Below are 21,279 nucleotides of genomic sequence, written 5' to 3' on the forward strand. Positions count from 1 at the left end.
TGGACCCGCCGGCGAATACACCTGCATATTTTTCTGGTAACCGTGAAAGAACCTAAAATGCTTCATTGTGTTTGATCGTACACATAAGTGTAGTACATCATTTGAATCTGCAAAGGGTCTAGTATTGTGAGTATACTCTCAATATCCACAAAACATTGTGCTTTTGTAAAATAAAGAAAACAAACAGGGTGAACTTTTAGCTGTCTCAGTCTCCGCGAAAATCTTTTTGAAACATGATATATATATAAAATGAACAAACCTCCACGAATACTGCACACACAAACATGAGAAATATATCGATAGAAAGCTTAAAGTGTCTACTTTTAAATAAAGCATTTATAGTTTATGTAATCTGTGTGAAACTAAGGAGAGGCACATCATTTTTGTCGCACTTCATTATCTGCTAATGACCCGAGGCAGGACACGTCCACACGCCATTTACACGGAAAACAGTCCGGGTAGTTAACATACAAGGCCACGCCCCTCGGACACCGGCTTAAAAAAACACACACATATACACACACACTGACACACAGACCGGCTTGAAAACACATAGATTCATTAAGATTTTCTGCAGGTTTGGAGGATGGCACACGCTACACAGCCGATGAAGCTCTTTAGAATGTTCTGGACAGTGGGAGGAGTTTACCTTTTCCTCAGAAGTAGACTGTAACTTAAACAGGATCATTTTGAAAAAAAGACCAGATCCAGCAGAGGACATTCAAGCAAGCTGTTATGACAATAGGGAAGTTATTAAGTCTTATATAACTCTTATTTTGATAATATTAAACTAATATTAGTAAATATTTTTCTCACTTTAGCTAGCTTTTGTCAGCTTATGTGAAACATTGTCTTTCAATGCCATTTATACAGTTTAGTGTAGCATGTAGATAACACTGCTAACAGGCTGCCTTATGTAGCAAACATGTTATTTCCCGGTGGCTAAGCTAATATCTTATGGAGTTTACAGATGTTTATAAATGTTCTAATGCATTTCACCTCATTTTGGATAGCTTTAGATCATGGTTGCTAATATATATATATATATATATATATATATATATATATATATATATATATATATATATATATATATATATTTGGCTTCGTTTTGGTTAGCTTATAACACTGCTATTGGTAATGTTATTTAGCACAAACAAGCTAGCTCCAGTTAGATAAAATACTAAAATACATTACCACTGCAAATGTTTAAGATGCACTACATGGTCTATGCTCATTAACAGATATTTGTCCAGTCTATTGTCCATCAACAGACAAAGAGGGATACCAAAATGTATACATACTTTCACAATTATTATCTATTCTGTTTATACAGAATTATACATGGTGAAGAGGAGGGTGAAATTACAAGGTACATGGACTACAAAGACATTTCCATGTCCTACACCTGTGACTGCATACAACCAGCACATGGGGTGTGTTGATCTCTCTGATCAGCTACTACAGTACTACACTGCACAGCACAATGAAGTGGTACAGAATTTTTTTTTTTGGCATTTTTTGGACATTGCTGCAACCAATGCTTTCATTGTGCATAAAGAACTATATGGTTCCAGGAGCAGATTGGGTTAAGAGACTTGCTCAAGGGCTCAAAAGTTGCAGCTTGGCAGTGCTGGGGTCTTAAATCCCAACCCTTTCAATCAGTAATGCAGAGCCTTAAAACACTGCTTGTCATGATTGTCAGGTATCACCATTTTTTTGACCACATAATCCATAATCAACTAATGGAGAAACAGATACAGATAGTGTTTATATGACAAAGATATGATGTCACATTTGAAGCATTCCCATTGGTAGAGTGGTGTCAGCATTTTACAACCAGAACATATTTAAGTCTAGTTGGTCATATGCAGCTAGATTATGGACTCAAATAATAAAGAAATGTGTACAGTTATATATATATATATATTTTTTTTTTTCCCTAGCTGGTGATATTTTACCATGCTCTAATTGTTAATCTGGTAAATATATTTATTATTATTATTATTATAACACAATCAAATGGAGTGGACAGAGAACCTCATTATAAATGCAAGCCATGCTGATGTGGATAAGGATCTTCTCTGCTTCCCGCATGAGCCAGACTCTTGCTCTCGAACAGCTCGTTTCTACGTCATTAGAGTCACCATGTACATTTTAATGCTTCCTACAGTACTTATGACTGTTTTGGGGAATTTTCTGGTCATCCTCACTATTTTGAATTTCAAACAGCTGCATTCTCCGACCAACTTTATCATCCTCTCACTGGCTATTGTGGATTGTCTGCTAGGGTCTATGATCATGCCTTTCAGTATGGTGAGATGGGTTGAAGGCTGTTGGTTCTTGGGGGATATATTTTGCAAAATACATTCCAGTTTAGACATGACACTAAGCATTGTATCCATCCTGCACCTGTGTTTGGTTTCTATTGACCGGTACATGGCCATTACTGACCCTCTGGTTTATAAGATGAAGGTGACAAATGAAAGTGTGGCTGTGGGAATTGCTGTCATTTGGCTATTCTCATTCTCATTTAGTTTTAGTGTGGTATTGTCTAATATAAATCTTAAAGGCTTGGATGACCTTTTAATGATGAAGTCTTGTGTTGGAAACTGTAATTTAATTTTTAACAGACAGTGGGGAGTCACTGTTGCTCTTGTAGCATTTTTCATCCCAGGAACAATCATGAGCTGTCTTTACATTAAAATTTTTCATGTTGCACAAAGACAAGCTAAAGTAATGGCCGACAGGGTTACTTTAGGAAAGTCTGAAACAAAGAACCATACCACAGAGCAAAGAGAGAGAAAAGCAGCCAAAACTCTGGGCATTGTCATGGGAATTTTTCTTCTTTGTTGGTTGCCATTCTTCATCACTACTATAGCAGATCCATTCTTAGACTTCTCGACACCTGTAGATGTTTTTGATGCCCTGGTGTGGTTTGGCTACCTTAATTCTACTTGTAATCCATTGGTCTATGGCTTTTTTTATCCTCATTTTCAAAAGGCATTTAAAATGATTATATCTAAATATCTCTTTCACCCTAGTAGGTCAGTCAACCTAACACTCTGATTTAAACCTTTCTGTAAAAAAAAACATGTGGTTTCTTTTGCATTAGACAAAGTAATCTTAGCCATTCATCATTGTACCTATATTTAGTTGTTATCCAATGAAGTGTTTTTTCAGATCTTTTACTACAAATTACATTTGTAAGGCCTAATACAAAAGTATTTTCTTTTGTCACAAATTCACACATACATAGACAAAGACCCAGTATGTAATGTAAATAACATACATAATAACACTCAAACTTGGCCTTGCTGGCCAAATCACAAACCACAATCAGAAAAGTAATCAAGAGGTTAAATGCTTTATACCCGAGACATTTATTTTGTTATGCACCTGACCCAAATACATTTTTACTATTTTATATTATTTGACAAATAAACCACCCTCAGGTGATGTCAAGACCAGATCAATGTCAATGTCTAGTTGTAAAAGCTGATGATTGTAGTTTACCTGTTCAGTAAGTGTGATTTTTCCAGCATAAAATAAACAATATCATGAACTTAATTTTAGTACATTTTAACCAACTACTCATACATGACTGAAGAAAAAGGGTCACAAAGGCAAAGAAATAGCACAGATGCACAGATCACATTTTTTGTTGTTGCTTTTGGTTGTTTCTATGAGATTTTAAGAGTTCTACATTTTTAGGACATCTTTTCCATATTCTGGTAGTGGTAATATTTACCATTTATAAAAGTAATAATAACCTTTGTTCTACCTGATATATTCGAAAACCCAAATACACAGTTTGAAGTCTGAAGTGTATCTGTTAACACACATTGGCAAGGCTTTTATAAGTACTGTTTTGCTTTTAGTTTTTTAAAAAGGGTCATTCTTACCACTACCACATTATATGAATGAAGTTGCAAAAACTCACAACATGAGTATTTTATTATTATGTGACCATTATTTTGGTCACAGAAACAACCGGACACAACCATAGAAACATGTGCTTGTGTGTATTTATGCAATTTTTTTGGCTTGGTGACCCACTTTCAAATTTTCCAGTCAGTCGTGTTTGGGGAAGTTGGTTAAAAATAATTAAACTTCAGTTCATTATATAGTTTATTTATTTAGTAAAAAAGTATATATTACTCTATATTGCACACTCCTGAGCGCTATGTATGTCTAATAAAATTTAAAAAATAAAATAAAATAAAACAAATAATGGCTAAAATGCTCTGAGCTTGAATACCAGAGTAGTCAGGAACCCCCTAGGTCTGAGCCTAATAAAGACACTCAAAGATTCTTTTTTCCTCCTCCTTGCAGCTTCATTTTCGACTAAACAGGATAAATGTAACTTGTAAACTAACAGATCCACTAATATTGCTAATATTTTGCAAGAACAAGCAAAATTCTATTCCCATGTTCATCAAAACTGAAAGTAGTTTTGCTGTTTTTAAGGTCCACTACCTCCCGGAGGAACATAATTAAATATAAATAAAATAATGAACAGACTTCTTCATAATTAGATGATGCATATAAGAGGCTGGACTGCATATTATCGCTCATCTAATAATAAAGTATTATGGAAGGTTTAAATTCAACTTTACTAGACAAAGCACATCTTATTGAGTACTGCTATCCCAACTCAAATGCCTCTTGCAAAAAAAGTTATCATGATGTTGCAGCAAAAACTGTGTTATATTCATTACTGTTGTTTGCAATGATTATTACAGTTTTGGGAAATTCTGTGGTCATCATCTCTATAGCTCATTTTAAACAACTTCACACACCTACGAATATTTTAGTGATGTCTCTGGCTTTGGTGGATCTGCTTCTGGGAATTACAGTCATGCCATTTAGCATGATCAGATCTGTGGATGGCTGCTGGTACTTCGGAAAAGATTTCTGTCTTTTGCATTCTACTTTTGACATGTTTCTCACTGGTGCATCAATCTTCCATCTGATTTTTATAGCGATAGATCGATATCAAGCTGTGTGCTATCCACTTCAGTACCCTACAAGAATAACTCTTACTTATGCCTGGTTCATGGCAGCCCTAAGCTGGACTTTAGCTGCAGCATATGGTTTCACGCTCTTGTATACAAAAGCAAATTTAACTGATATAGAAGACTTCCTTAAATCTATTAGTTGCCTGGGAAGCTGTATACTTTTGCTTAATGAACTGTGGGCTGCTTTCAGCACAGGTGCATTTTTTATGTTACCAGTGTGTGTTATGATTTTTCTGTATGCTCAAATATTTTTAGTTTCAGAAAAGCATGCAAAAAAAATGCATGAAACAAAACAAGGCAAAGCTGACGTGGCCTCAAACAAATTGTCACAAACTGTTAAACATGAGAAAAAAGCAGCAAAAACTCTTGGAATAGTTGTAGGGGCATTCAATTTATGCTGGATGCCATATTTCTTTACATCTGTGGTTGATCCTTTTTTTGATTTTACCACTCCTCTAGTTCTTTATGAAGTGTTTGTCTGGCTTGGTTACATAAATTCAACGTTAAACCCCATCATATATGGCCTTTTTTATCCATGGTTCAGGAAAACACTGTATCTCATTGTTACACTAAAGATATTTGAACCAAACTCATCTGATGTAAAAATCTATTCAGTTTAATACAAATGTACTAATGTCAGAAAAACAAGAATAATTTGTGTTGGTTTTTTTTTAGCCTTACATGTTTTAATATAATTTACAAGGATAATTTTCTATGATATATGTAAATTTGCATGCCATAAAAAGCCTTTTTACAAATATAGATTATTTAAAAAGTGCAAAAAAATCAGTGAGAGTTGCAGTTTAGATGATCAAGTGGTAAACATTCTACCTAATTTAATCCGATCATTGATTTTTACTAATAATCTTATACACAGTCCAATTTTCATTTACAGTTCTTTGCGTAAGGTTATTACCTCATGCAGAAATTAACTAATTTGGTTCACCTAGATATTATTTACCTATTTTATAACCACGTTTTAATGTGGATTTAAAAATGTAAATTTAAATATTTTGATACATGAAAGACTTGTCAGTGACTGTGCAATAAGTGCTATGATTGCTTACACAGTGTTGGGTGTAACCCCTTAACAAAGTAATGCGTTAGTGGAATACTGGAATACTTTTTTGATGTAATGTAACGTGTTAGGTTCACCATTTACTTAGTTATTTAGTTATATTTTCAAAAATGTTCATTTTTTCAAATTCAAATTTTATTTGTCACATACACAGTCTTACACAGTACGATATGCAGTGAAATGCTTAGGCAACTGCTCATGACCTAAAATAGAAGACTCATATGAGAATTAAAATATAGGGTAAATAAAACTAGAAAAGAATAAAATAAAATAAAATATAAAACAAAAGTAAAAAAAAAAAAAAAAAAATAACTGTATGACAAAAATACACAATATAGAAAATATTTGAAGAATGTATAACGAAATATAAAACAATAAGAGCAGCTGAACGGGTAGGTATATTTATGTAATTTTTGTATGGAATGGTAGTTGTAATGGTAATGTAATGTCCACTGTTTGTGCAATTCACATATTTAAAGTGTCTAATGCTGTGCAAAAAATGCTTAAAAAGTGATTTATTTAAAGTGACTTGTGACCACCAGGTGTAGTTGTGCAGTGGCCACTAGTGTAAACGAATGTCCAGAATGTCCAGTGTATGTGTGTAAAGACCATATGTGTGTCAGTACTGTGTGGTGGTGTGATTGAGAGACCTTATCGCCTGTGGGAAGAAGCTCCTCCTCAGTCTCTCTGTGTTGGCCTTCAGGGAGCGGAATCGCTTTCCTGACCTCAACAGAGAGAACAGTCCATTGTTGGGACTCCTTTGTCAGCTGACGTTTAGAAGGAGGTTGTTCCTCTGGCACCAGTTCTCCAGATTCCTAATCTCCTTCAGGTAGGCCGTCTCATTGTTATCAGAGATCAGGCCCACCACGACGGTGTCGTCAGCAAACTTAATGATGGTGGTGGAGCTGGTAGTGGCCACACAGTCATATGTGTACAAAGAGTACCGCAGGGGGCTCAGAAGACACCCCTGGGGGGCTCCAGTGCTGAGAGTGATGGAGGCTGATACATGTCCGCCCATCCTTACTGCCTGTGGTCTGCCAGTTAGGAAGTTGGAGATCCACTGGCACATAGATGAGCTGAGTCCCAGGTGCTCCAGCTTGGTGGTGAGTGTGTAGGGAATTATGGTATTGAATGCAGAGCTGTAGTCGATGAAGAGCATTTTAACATAATTCCCCCTCCGAGTGTCCAGGTGAGTGAGTGATGTGTGGAGTAGATGAGAGATGGCATTGTCTGTGGAACGATTTGGACGGTATGCGAACTGTAGTGGGTCCAGTGTGTCGGGTAGTGAAGAAATGATGAAGTCTCTGACCAGGTGTTCAAAGCATTTCATCATTACTGAGGTGAGAGCTACAGGGCGATAGTCATTGAGTGAAGCAGGATGTGGTTTCTTTGGGACAGGAACAATAATGGACTCTATGAAGCATGTGGGGATCACCGACTGAGATAAAGAGATGTTGAATATCTCAGTGAACACAGGTGCTAGCTGGTCTGCGCAGGCTCTGAGGATACGACCCGAGATGCCGTCTGGTCCTGCTGCTTTCCTGGTGTTCACTCTCTTGAAGGCTCTCCTCACGTCATTCTCTGTGATGTTGAATGCGCTTCCGGTGCTGGCAGTGACCTCCTGTCTGCAGCCGTTAGCGCCGCTAGCATTAGCATCACTAGCGTCTTTAGCTGCAGCCTCGAAGCGAGCATAGAAAGTGTTCAGCTCATCTGGCAGAGTCACGTCTGCATTCGTCATACCGGATGTTGTTGCTTTATAATCCGTTATTGTCCTTAGTCCCTGCCACAGGTTCCTAGAGTAACTCTAGTTTCCTCCCGTAGCGCTGCTTCGCCTCTTTTACCGTCTTCCGGACGCTGTATGGCGCAGCCTTGTACGGTTCCATGTCCCCCGACGCGAGTCCCGTGTTGTAGGCAGCGGTGCGAGATTTCAGAGCGTCGCGGATGGTTTTATCCACCCACGGTTTCTGGTTGGGAAACGTTTTAATCGTCTTTTTTTCTACGGTATCATCCGCTAGTTTCCCAATGAATCCCACAACCGCTTCCATAAACACGCTGACGTCATCAACGGAGCTGTTTCGGAACCCAGTCTGCGTCATCGAGTGCGTCCTGTAACGCGGCCACCGATTGGTCCGTCCAGCGCGCGACCTCCCTCTGAACCGGAACTTCCTGTTTCAGCCTTTGTTTGTATTTTGGCATGAGGAAGATGGCGGCGTGGTCGGATTTGCCAAACGGAGGGCGAGATTGTGCCTTCTAGCCGTCCTTGACAGTTGTATAGCTGTGGTCCAGTGTCCTTTCGCCCCTGGTGGGGCAAGTGATGTGCTGATAAACGTTCGGCGCTGTGCGTTTGAGGTTGGCACTGTTAAAAGCGTCCCGGTGTTGTGTTTGTTGTTGTGTAAGTGCCTCATGCAGCTCGCATAAGGCAGTGTCCGTGTCCGCTTGTGGTGGAATATAAACGGCGCTGATTATGACCAATGTAAACTCCCGAGGTAGATAAAAAGGACGACACATGATGGACAGTAGTTTCAGATTTGGTGTGCAGGAGCGTGTGAGAGGAACAACACTCCCGCTGTTGCACCAGCTGCTGTTCACCATTAAACACACGCCGCCTCCCCTTGACTTCCCCGAGTCCCGTGTCCTGTCCATGCGGTGAATCGAGAAGAACTCGGCCGGCTGGATGGCGTGGTCCGGCACCGCTGGGTTCAGCCATGTCTCGGTGAAGCAGAGGAGATTGCAGTCCCGAATGTCTCTCTGGAACTTTATACTGGCCCTGAGGTCATCGAGCTTGTTCTCCAGTGACTGGACGTTGGCGAGCAGGATGCTAGGCAGAGGTGTGCGGTGTGCACTGGCTCTCAGCCTGTTCCTGACGCCGGCTCGTTTTCCTCGGGGCCGCCGCTTCGCGTCGCGTCCTTTGTTGTCCCTCAGGATCTCACTCGGCCAGCTCGAATTGTGAGTACATTGTATACCAATAGAAACAAGAGTGTCTTTATCATAACTAATGTACTCCATGGTGGTAATTTTGCCGATTTACAAATGCTGAAAACTAACTTAAAAAACAAAAACAAAGAAAAAGTGGTCGGAGCAGTCGTGACGGCAGCCGACCTCACTGGCGCCATCTTGGAATAAAATGTAATCTGTTATTCAGAGAATTTATGTAATCTGTAAGCCAGACAGCAGTGATTCCGTTATTGTGTGTGTGGCAGACAAAGATGGAAACATAATCATGACGAACCGTAGTTATGGCCATTGCGTGAAACCATGTAGGTGAGATAGGGATATTAGTAGTTAACAGAATATGGGCCAAACTTCGCTGAGTGATAATAGTACAATAATTATAAAGGTCTTGACAAAAACTACATGCATTAGGAATCACAAAGGAGTTTTCATTTTCTGCAGTGGAAAATTACTCAAACTAAATTATACGACATTGTTTAAAAAATTATGTATTAAATCATTTTTTTATCAAATATATTTATAACCACTTATAAAGCAGTTATTAGCAGTTTGCTAACTGTACCATGGGAGATGGGTGGTCTCGTAGGGGGTCTTGCATTGAAATCTGCTGCGATGACCCGGTTACTGCGTTCACCAGACAACAACACACAATTTCTATCCGCTCCCCACGTGTCATTAGTATGTAAACTGCGAATAACTGCTTAATAAGTGGTCGAAAACTTGTAAATAAATCATGAAAGAATAAAGTAAGTTAAAACCAAGCACACCATTGTTTTTCTTGTGAAATTCCCAATAAGTTTGTTGTGTCACGTTTTCCTATTGAAAAAACAAAAGTTGGATCCAAAATGGACGACTTCGAAATGGCCACCATGGTCACCACTCATCTTGAAAAGGTTCCCCCTTTCACATATACTAATTTGCCACAAACAGGAAGTTAATATCACCAACCGTTCCCATTTTATTAAGGTGTATCCATATAAATGGCCCACCCTATATATTAAATAAATAAAAAACCGAGCAACTATGAATGTGCAATTCAATTTAAAGCAATACTAAAACAAACTGGCTTGGCAAATGGCTTGGCTCCATTGGATTTAACATGCTGACAGCATGTAAGAGCGCAGCACATATCGACCTCAAATCTGCACTGAAGTTGCTGGTAAAGTTAAAACAACAGTGAGCTCCTGTGAGATGGAGAACCCACACTGGTCTTCCATCAACAATGGCATCCTCCTCATTAAACATCAGTTCCAGCATTGCAGTCTGCATCAGTTTGAATGACCCTACACCTGGACTTCAGAAACTGCAAAACACACCACACATTAACTCCTTAAACACCTAAACATGTACTTAACTTAATATATAGATGAATTTGTACACCTACTTATCTTTTCCTTTTTCATTTTTTTAACTTAGTTTTTTTTTCCCTTTCTCAGCTTTAATGTCTCTTAGCTTGAATGTTCCTGGCTGAGACATAGAGTAGTTCATCTGCAGTGTCTTATAGTAAGTCCTGTACCATGCTGGATAAAAAAATAAAAAATAAAATAAATAAACCAGATAAGTGACAGGAACGATTAAAATTATTAGAGGGACAAAAATGAAAGGACATGAAAATAATTACAATAAAAAATTTTGATCTTTTTTTATACACTCAGGGTCTGCATCTGCAAAAGTCATCTTAAATTCCTCCAGCAGATATGTCATCACTCCCTGATTATGAGGTAAACTTATTATGTGTGGAAAGATAGGAGTGTCATAAATTATATTTAAAATAAATATGTAAAACCAAATACATAGCATGTTAAGAAACAGCATTCTTACCCAGTTTGTGAATTGTATTTATGTAGATTTTTTTCTGAATAATGGAGGCACCTTACAGCTCCCAATAACATTGAATTAAAAATGATTTAATAGATATTTTTTTAAACAATATTGTATAATTCGGACGTGACAAACTGTTGAATATGTTGGACACCTACATCAATGCAAATAACAAAAAGTAGTTGTGTAGCCAAATGCTAACATAGGCTAACTTGGCAAGATATAATTTACTACTATATTGTTAGCTAACATAAAGCTCAACTTACAGAAATGCCAACGTAACTCTTTTATGCACATGTCTTGACTCTTACTGCATTCTTTGCTCATTTGACTTGCACTCAAGTACATCAAGGCGATGGAAAACATATTTTAAAAGAGCAATGTGTGCTTCTCCTTCAAACCCACAAGCTGAAGAGACAAAGTCACACCATGGCTAATTTGGGGGATCCCAGCTATGATAACAAAGACAGCACCAGTCCCTGCTAGTCATTAACACACAAACGGCCTCACAGCCATCACATTTACATTTAGGCATTTGGCAGACGCTCTTATCCAGAGCGATATACAAAAAGTGCTTTAAAGTTTACATCATACTTCCACTGGGTTAGGTAGGTTAATGACTAAGTGCCATCAGTCAAACAACTGGAAATAGGTTCTTTTTTTTATCGGGGGGTGGGGGTTAGTCCAGGTACTGCAGAAACAGATACGTCTTGAGTCGTCATTTAAAGATAGTCAAAGTCTTTCCGGTACAGACACCTAGAGGAAGTTCGTTCCATCACCTAGGTGCCAGAACAGAAAAGAGTCTGGATGAATGCCGCCCTCGATCCGTGAGAAATAGTGGGATGAGGTGAGCAGTGCTGGAGGATCGGAGGGAACCTAATGCAGTGCATGGTGTGATTAGAGCAGAGAGTTAAGTGGGTGCTGGGCCATTTTTAGCTTTGTAGGCAAGCATCAGTGTTTTGAATTTGATGCGGGCAGCTACAGTAAGCCAGTGCAGGGACAGTGGGGAGGAGTGGTGTGGTGTGTGAGAAATTGGGAAGGTTAAAAATGAGACGTGCTGCTGCATTCTTAGTCAGTTGCAGAGGATGAATCGTGAACAGAGGCAGGCCTTCCAGGAGTGAGTTGCACTAGTCCAGTCTTAAAATAACAAGGGACTGAACAAGCACCTGAGTAGCCTGTTAAGAAAGAAATGGGCGGATTCTTCTGATATTGTAATGAAGAAATCTACAAGAGCGAATAAGGTTAGCGATGTGTGGGGAAAAATGACAGATGATTGTCCACGGTTACCCCTAGATTGTGGGCGGGGGCTGAAGGAGTGATTTGCCTCGGTTAACTGGTAGAGGAGGAGGCGTCGCAGTTATTCACAATGATAATTTGACTATTATACAAAAACACGGACACAAATTCAATTCATTTGAAATTCTTTATAGTAACATAAGTGTATTTAACTATATTAAGTCAGCTCAGTTGATTCCGCTAATTGTCATTTACAGACCTCCAGGGCCGTACTCGGAATTTCTTAGTGAATTTGCAGATTTCCTCTTAAACCTAGTCGTTTCTGTAGACAAAGTGTTAATTGCTGGAGATTTTAATATTCATTTTGAAAATCCAGAAGACCCTCTGGGAACAGCATTTATGTCCGTACTGGACTTGGTAGGAGTAAATCAGTGTGTAGTAGGACCCACTCATAAAGCAGGTCACACTTTAGATTTAATAATATTATTCGGATTAAGTATAAGAAATTTATTCACAATTCCACTATCTGAAGTTATCCCAGATCACTGTCTTGTCTCAATTCAAGTGTGTCACAGTAATAATGTACACACAGCGCCGCGCTACCGTATGAAACTTACATTCACATCATATTTATTTAGCCAAGCATTTTTATAAATAGATTTTCCACAGGTAAAGGAACAGATCTGGGGGACTCATGGACGTAGAGTATTAGGTGAACTGGTATGTTTGGATGCTGTCTTCCCCACTTTCATTAATCACTCAGGTTTGTTAATGGTGAGGTGATTGTTTGCTTTACATCTCAGGAAGCCCTCATGTTTGTGTTTCCTTCTGGCTCTCCCTTTTAGTTATGCTGTCATAGTTAGTCCTGCCAGAGTCTCTGCTTGCACTCTACAGTTAATATACATTCACATTATACATTGTGACATATGGACTGCAGAGATTTGACTTGGTTTAACATTGACAGAATCAATTCCAGAATCTAATAGGTAAACTTAGGATATCTTATTAATATTTGTGACAGTCATTTAAACCCCAAACAAAAAAAAGTGTAATAATAGCATTTTGGGTGTTCAAATATACTGATTAATAGACATTTGAATGTAGATGTTAGTTTAAACTGAATAAAATTCATTCTTATTCTTATGTTAGCACCAAAATCGGCACACGACTACATTAACCTTCAGCCCCTGCACATCACATGACCCCAATGATCTCTCTCTCTCTCTCTCTCTCTCTCTCTCACACACACACACACTTCTAAAGTGACACACTGATTACTCCTAAAGAGGGCAAAAATTTACTTAATTATGTATTATTATGTCGCTCCTTGTTGTTTGCACTTTTGCATGTAAACTTTATGTTGTCTTTTTCTGTATAGAACTTAGTTCCTGTCAATTTTTAATGTTAATCTGTTCTGTCTCAACTAGTCAGCTAATTGGGTTCTTAGTTAGTTAGCTAGTTAGTTTTTTGTTATTTATGTTTTAAATTTACATTGTATGTAACACCTTAGTCCTAGAGGAATGTTGTTTGGTTTCATCGTGTACTTAACTGTATGGTTGAAATGACATTAAAAACCTACTTGACTTGACTTGAGCCCTACTAATTAAATCTAGCATTTTGGTATATATTAATTACTAACATAATTTGCATGGAATTTAATTGCACACGCATAATCGCGTTACAATCGCGGTACAATGCCATCTGTTGAATCTTTGAATAAAATAAGTGTTACTGTGAAATGTACACGGAATGTAGTTGTGAGATCACTTTTATTAAATAGATTTCAATTGCATACTTGTAAGCACGGTAACACGTTTGACACAAACAGTTGACACCACAGACACACGGACACATTTTAGGAAAAAGTGTCATTTTATTTGGAATAGTGGGATGGAAGTGGTTTAATAGAGGAAAGACAGAACAAAGGGAAGGAAAGTTGTAAGTGTGTGCATGTGTGGGTCTGATGGCAGTGCCCAGCTAACATGAAAGTTTCTTTGTAACGTTTGTCAACTGGTTGGCTTTTTCAGCTGGCACCAGGTTTTCTTTCTGCAGTGGCAGGATCACGAAAGCTAGCTCTTTAGCAAAAGTGCGATTGGAGCTTGTGCAGTCTTTTTGCTGCTGTCTGTTCGCTTTCAAAAGCTACACTCGATGCTGTGTAAAAAACGCTATAACAACTGCGAGGAGCGTTCCCATAGCATTTTCACGCATCATCTCATTACCGCTTTTTCAGGAAACAGGGTTACAGCAAAGTAACCTGAGACATCCTCAATGAGGGGGTCAATGTAGTTGCATTTGGTTCTATGCCTTTCAAGTCCCCGCCTGTGTGCCACTCTACTGCATTGTTAGCATCTGCCACATGAATCTTTGCCTTAACCATTAATGATGATCATTCACCAGCCATGCCCTTTCCTGCAGTCCCACCCCTTTGCACACTTGCAGAAGGGAAGGCTGTCTACCATGCGTGAGTGAAGAGCAACAAAAGATTGAAGCGGATGGCCATCACTGATTCACACCGTGACAGCACATACTGTATTTAAAAATGTACAGTACCATCTGTTCAATTTTGAGATGAACTAATGACTATTTGATTTTATGATATAAAGGGTGTTTTCCATTTAAATTTCAAATTAGCATATTTTATTTTCCCATTGCCCACCTGCGATGACACAAAGCCTATATGTTACCTTAAGCTTGGCCAAATACACCTGTGAAAATCCCATTAAAATGCATTCAGTAGTTTTTACATAATGCTTGCACAAACAGACAGACAGATATTTTTTTCATAAATATTTTCAATGTACAAACACACCAACTAGCTGTATAATATATATAGATTATCTACAGATCGAGCCACGTCAAATAGCCGCAACCGTGTGAAAGGCGTGCGAATGGCATACGGCTGCCCTATGCATGCCGTAATCCTCCCTCCATTTCCTTCCAGGAAGGCGTGTCAAGATTTCACAGTAAACACGTCCATTCAAGCCCTATTTATGCATTTACCTGGTTCCACCACTAGATGGCGCTTCGTTCTCAAGAACATGTTAAAACAAGCCAGCAATTTAGCTGCGTGAGTTGCAATCACATGATTTTTAAAATCCACCCCCACCCCCGCCGAACTGACGCTATCAAACTGCACTAGAGATGAAGATGGCGGCTTAATGGACTATTCGTGGTAAGTGGTGTTTATTTTATAAAAATTTGTTTGGGATTAGTTACCAGTTTATTTTCCAGTTTAGTTTTTTATTGGCCGTTTTGAAAATCACTGGCAGCACCACCAGCAGTCAGATGTGACTTTAGATAACTTAATGATCTGTTTACCAAGTCTGGAGTTAACATTACAGCTTACTGTCAGTGTCACAAACTCACAATGTCAGTCATCTTTAACTCAAAAAGATGATAAAGCTTCGAAAATACTATTAATGTCCCTTTTACAAAAGCTGCACTACCTGATGATGTTTGTGATCTATAAAATGCCTTTAGAGTCTGACCGCATGCTGTCTGGATAAATTCAGCATTTATTTATTCTTTAGGTAAGAGTTAATCTGCAGGTTATATCTGTGAATATAATGTGATGCAGTTCATGAAGGACACAAGCTGAGGATAGATGTACAGGAGCTCGCGGTCTAAAATCTCATAACCAGGTTTATGTTTTTCTCAATTTAACCGTGACTTTGCGCGGTAGCGCGAGCACATAGTAAACGAGCTGGATAAAAACTCTGAAGTGTTTATCAGTTAAGGAGTAGGGGGAGGTGTGCGTGTGTGGGGAGGTGTGTGGGGGGGCTTCAGTACTCAGTAAGTTATGGTTTGGCTTCAGAGATGAACTAATGCTCATATACGAGTGTTATATATCGCTTAACTTATTTGTTTGAAAAGCGCTTTAAGTAAATTCTCGGTTAATTTAATGCAGACGATAATACAGACAGACCGGGGTTAACACTAACAAAGTTCACTGGTTAAAGTTAGCACAGGCAGTTTATTTACATTCCAGAATTCCCCAAAACAGTATTTTACACACCCTGTGGTGTAGGTTTACTAATATATTTTATATTTATTACAGCTAGATATTCGGTAAAGTTAATATATCTTTGTCTTCACTAAATTCCCTTTAAGCAGAGCTCCGCTGTGGAGGATTGGGGGGTCAGACGGATGACGGTTGGCCTTTTAGAGCTACTGGAGGAGCCTGAACAAGCTGTTGAGGGAGATGTAGGAGGGATGACGTCACAGTGCAACAGCTTTAGAATGATGTTTGGTCAGGTCTGCTGTATGTTCTGAACATAGAATTGCAAAACGTCTGATAATTTAGGGGGGAAACTAAGAATTAAACTGTTCCATCTTTAATATTTTTAAAAATTGATATTTTAATATAAAAGAACCAGATAGAGACTGATATGCAGCTGGTGTTATCCGGGTATTTTAATGACCTTTAAACAAAAATAAAACATGTATTCACCTGTTTTATACAAATTACTGTTTTACCTTTGACTAGTTTTGGAAGAATATTTTTTTTTTTTTAAAGTCATGTGTGCGTGTTTTAATTGTTGGGGGATTGTTTGTGTATTTAAAAATACATTTACTTTAACCAACTTCAATGTGCAAAAAATGGGAAACGATGTTGTTTTAAATAGTCAAAGAGTTGGGATAATAATAATAATAATAATAATAATAATAATAATAATTAAACAGCAGGAACAACAACCATTATGATCACACTTTGTTGAATTTATATTGCTTAAATATTTTGCAGCTCTGTCCTCTTTGCATTGCTACATGTTTATTTACTTCCTTTTCGCATCACACGTATAATGCACTCTAAAATTGCCACTATCAAACTTGGAAATTATATACCATCTAATCAAACATCACGTTATTAAAAGTAATGAATTTGTCACTACCCTTTTGCAGCACGGCTAAAAAGATAATAAAAATTACACCACAATGCTGCAGGTTTGGTGTCTGTGAGCTTTTCCTAATCAGAGTTAGACGGGGGGGGCATTTTGTGGCTGCTCCAGTTACACTCTACTTAGATATTGAGAGGAGGAGTTCATTTCTGTTCTCTTCATCCTACCTTAATTTTATCTCAAGAAATAATAGTAAGTTTTGAAAAGGCTAAGTTCATCTTCCCAGCCAGTGTTGTGTATGGACAGGGTAGCGTCATGGCAGGATTGGTGTAATTTTTATTATCTTCTAGCCGTGCTGCGTAAGAGAAGAGTAGTGACAAATTTATTAATTTTGTTACTAGACATGGTCTATTTTGTCCGCAAGTGAAATACATCGATACGTTAATAATTTACACCACGATGACATTAGTGCAGAAGGATCTGAAGAGACGTGACTTTGAGACGTCCACAGTATATTCGAACCGTAGACAGTATTTATTTTGCAGAACATTACAAAACAGCCATGTCCAATAAAACAGTGCATCTTTAATAAGCCACATTAGTTTCGAGTTGGAAGTAAAATTAACAAAAGACTGAAAAGCCCCATAAACTTGACCCTGACAATAATAGTCGATGGTTTTAATATTTGTTTTTTTATATATATATTTTTAAATGTTCAAAAAAACGTTTCAGGGTAGCCTATATAATTTGTCTTGTCATCTGTTTACAACGTTGGCTGATTTTGTGATTGAGACCCATGGGTTACATTGAAATATTTTTATTAGTAGTAGTAAGCCAGTCTTTGATAACCCTGGATAAATCACAATATAAGCCTAAACGGAAATAGATAAAATACACTGTAATGTAAAATACTGTACATACTCTAGCCCGCACTTGTATTCCGTACCTACAACGAATGGTACAGATAAATCACAGATGTTACCGTGTCTTTAAGGATTATTAGGGATGTCGTGAAAAATATTGCAATAAGTAGTTTTATTATTTAATTAATTAAAAATAGCATAAGCATAATGGGTTGTGTATTAAGTGATTTAAAGCTGTTTTATTAATCATTTTTTTCCCTCTTTTTTACCACATCATCTATTTATGAAACTATGGTGACGTAAGTTATGTTATATATTAAATATGGTAAGCGGCTACTTGGACACTGCAGTTAACTGAAGCAGTCAATGCTCCATCTGGCGGGATTATACAGCATTGCAACCATTTTTTTAGAAACGCATGGGGGTGTTTATGGGGCGGGGCATTGTTAACTGCGTCATCACGGGGGATCACATTCCGTGCACGGATCGAGCATGGTCCTGTCATGGACCTGTCATGGACCTGTCATGCTCCAGGCGGCTGCTTGACGTGGCTCCCACTGTATGTTTTGCCTGACTTGTATCCATAGGTTATGTTTCATATTCACATTCATGTTCATATTTAGGGTTCCAGTTTTTATATTGTTCATTTTTGTTGGTTTCATAAAAAAATAATAATAATAATTGCATTCAAGCTAGCAGAAATCTGTAAAGGTCCACAAAGGACATCCCATAGAAGAAAATATATTTTCCTTCCCTTGGAAAATATCTTTTCATTAGGGGGCTGCTATCTAGAAGAATGTTGTCTTTCCCCTTTCCCCACTGCACTGGAAATTACTAATCTTCTGACGGATTAGGTGCAAAACTATAAGATTCACTTCTGTTCAGTTGTAGCATATGTCATTGTGTGCTTTTTATAAATAACTGTCAAAAATGCCTTTCACATATCAATTTATTAGCCTTATGAATAGATTTTTCTTCTTTTCACATTTACCTAATGTGCATAGCAACAAATGCTTATTTCCCTGTTGACCAAAAGGTAAGTAACTTCATTGCTATTGGACTACTGTCTCCCAGGTGGTCTCATTTCTTGACAAGTGAGCAAATATAACTACAGACATTTCTTAAAGTATACCATATTTTGTAGCTGAAATTACAGACAAGAGTGGATAAATATATTTTATTCTGACATCATTAGCTTGAAAGATGGTGGAATCTCAGAATCTACTGGAAGTAAAAGATTTATCAGAGTACTGTTATCCTGAATCAAATGTTTCATGTGTAAAAATTTCTCATAATGTGGCAACTAAAACTGTTTTATATTTAATACTGGTGTTTGCAATGGTCATTACAGTTGTTGGAAATGCTGTGGTCATTATATCCATAGCTCATTTCAAACAACTTCACACACCTACAAATATTTTGGTGATGTCTCTGGCTCTGGTGGATCTACTTTTGGGACTCACAGTCATGCCTTTCAGCATGGTCAGGACTGTGAGTGGCTGCTGGTACTTTGGAGAAGAATTCTGCTATTGGCATTCTACTTTTGATTTTCTCTTCACTGGTGCATCAATCTTTCACCTGATATCTATTGCCACAGATCGATATCAAGCTGTGTGCTATCCCCTTCAGTACTCTGAAAGAATAACTCTACCTGTTGCAGGTTTTATGGCAGCTCTGAGTTGGATTTTGGCTACAGTGTATGCTTTCTGTACTGTTGGTACAAAAGCAAATGAAGCAAACTTAGAAGATTATATTGAATCTATAGATTGTTTTGGAAGTTGTTTATTTTTGGTTAATGTAGTGTGTGCTTCTATAAGTACATTTCTTTTTTTCATTTTACCACTCTGTATCATGGTTGGCTTGTATGCACAAATATTCTGGGTTTCAGAAAAGCATGCAAAAAAAATGGAGATCATGAAAATATCAATGCAAAGCAAGGTGAAACATGAGAAAAAAGCAGCAAAAACTCTTGGCATTGTTGTGGGTGCATTTAATTTATGCTGGATGCCATATTTCATCATTTCTGTAGTTGACCCTCTTTCAAACTTTTCCATTCCTTCAATCATTTATGAACTGTTTAACTGGTTGGGTTACATTAATTCTGCCTTCAACCCTATCATATATGGCCTTTTCTATCCATGGTTCAGAAAAACACTTTATCTCATTGTGACACTAAAGATATTTGCTTCGAACTCCTCTGACATTAAAGTATATGCAGCTTAAAATAAATTTTAAACAAATTTAAATGCTAAAAAGTGTTTATTGCTTAAACAGATATGTGAAATGAGGATTACAGACTATATTTTAATTATTGTGTAGTTAGTGTCTGGGACAGGATGTGGCAACTTTTGGAACTTACAAGCTTGCTACTGTTGAAAGGGCTATTACCGTTTAGCAAACTGCCGAATGATGTTTTCCAAGGGAACATGCACTGATCATTTGTAACATTAAAATCACCTGCCTATCACTCAAACAGCTCTGACAAAGGCACAGACTTCACAAGAGCTCATGTGTGCTATGGTATCTATCCCCAAGCTGTTAGCAGATCTTACAAATTAAAGTGAGTCCTACATGGATCAAACATGTTTGGCCAGCATTCAATCACATTGTGATTTGGGGAATTTGGGGGTCAACATATAGAGCCTTTTGTCATGTTGCTCAAACCCTTTTTGAAAACAATTATTCTAGTGTCTCATGAAACATTATCCTGCTGAAAGAGGCCATTACAATTGTGTTTCATATATGTATGATTTCATTTACCCTTTCTTTATTTGTGTATGTTTCTTACCTACAGATGTCTAATGGTTTGTGCCAAAGCATCATGTACTTGCTCTTATTTTGTGTGATATACTCACTCTCACTTAGTCATTGTCTATACTTTTTATGCTGTATTCAGGGTTGTGGGGGCCTGAATTCCTATCCCAGGAGACTTAGGGCACGAGGCAAGGTACTCACGAGCCAATCCATCATAGGACACCCACACTATGGGTGCAATTTGGGAATGCCAATTATCCTAACCTACTTTGGACTTTCGGAGGAAATCTGAGTACCCGGAGGAAAGCCACCAAGCACGAGGAGAACATGAAAACTCCATGCACACGGAGAAGGGAATCGTGTCTGGCCCGGAATCAAACCAGGACCCTGGAGATCCAAGGTGACAGTGCTAACCACTATACAACCATGCCACCTACTTGTGTGATATAAACCAAGGTATTGCTGATGATCTGAGTGACAGCACAGAGACAAATATAATCTTGTAAATGTCTAATTAGGCTGATTAGGTTTTAAATAACCAAAATTACAGTGTAAGTTACTGCAAAGTCAATAAACTATTTTGTTAATAACACCTTAGTTAGATCCTTGAGAGATTTTTCATCATAAAATTTCAAAGAAGATATTGTCTTGAAAATTATTTTTGAAAATTTTAGATGCTTGTAAATGAAACCTTAGCCTTTAAATGCATTTAATTA

General features: G+C 37.8%; 3 protein-coding genes across 3 annotated transcripts; all 3 read left to right on the top strand.

Annotated features, from left to right (window-relative positions):
• The first annotated feature begins 2,022 nt into the window (after positions 1–2,022).
• On the top strand, positions 2,023–3,069 carry LOC128514625 (trace amine-associated receptor 4-like). Its single transcript, XM_053488422.1, has one exon. The coding sequence runs from the start codon at positions 2,023–2,025 to the stop codon at positions 3,067–3,069; it is 1,047 nt and encodes a 348-aa protein (XP_053344397.1).
• A 1,525-nt stretch (positions 3,070–4,594) lies between these two features.
• On the top strand, positions 4,595–5,641 carry LOC128512342 (trace amine-associated receptor 13c-like). Its single transcript, XM_053485578.1, has one exon. The coding sequence runs from the start codon at positions 4,595–4,597 to the stop codon at positions 5,639–5,641; it is 1,047 nt and encodes a 348-aa protein (XP_053341553.1).
• A 13,371-nt stretch (positions 5,642–19,012) lies between these two features.
• Positions 19,013–20,032, top strand: LOC128515117 (trace amine-associated receptor 13c-like). The gene has a single exon (XM_053489155.1). The coding sequence runs from the start codon at positions 19,013–19,015 to the stop codon at positions 20,030–20,032; it is 1,020 nt and encodes a 339-aa protein (XP_053345130.1).
• Positions 20,033–21,279: the final 1,247 nt, after the last annotated feature.

This window comes from Clarias gariepinus, chromosome 2 (genome assembly GCF_024256425.1).
Source record: "Clarias gariepinus isolate MV-2021 ecotype Netherlands chromosome 2, CGAR_prim_01v2, whole genome shotgun sequence".
NCBI classification, from domain to species: domain Eukaryota; kingdom Metazoa; phylum Chordata; class Actinopteri; order Siluriformes; family Clariidae; genus Clarias; species Clarias gariepinus.

Bases quoted from the DNA above. Each gene is read 5' to 3' on its own strand.
- LOC128514625 (XM_053488422.1), top strand. From the start codon at position 2,023: ATGGAGTGGACAGAGAACCTCATTATAAATGCAAGCCATGCTGATGTG.
- LOC128515117 (XM_053489155.1), top strand. From the start codon at position 19,013: ATGGTGGAATCTCAGAATCTACTGGAAGTAAAAGATTTATCAGAGTAC.
- LOC128512342 (XM_053485578.1), top strand. From the start codon at position 4,595: ATGGAAGGTTTAAATTCAACTTTACTAGACAAAGCACATCTTATTGAG.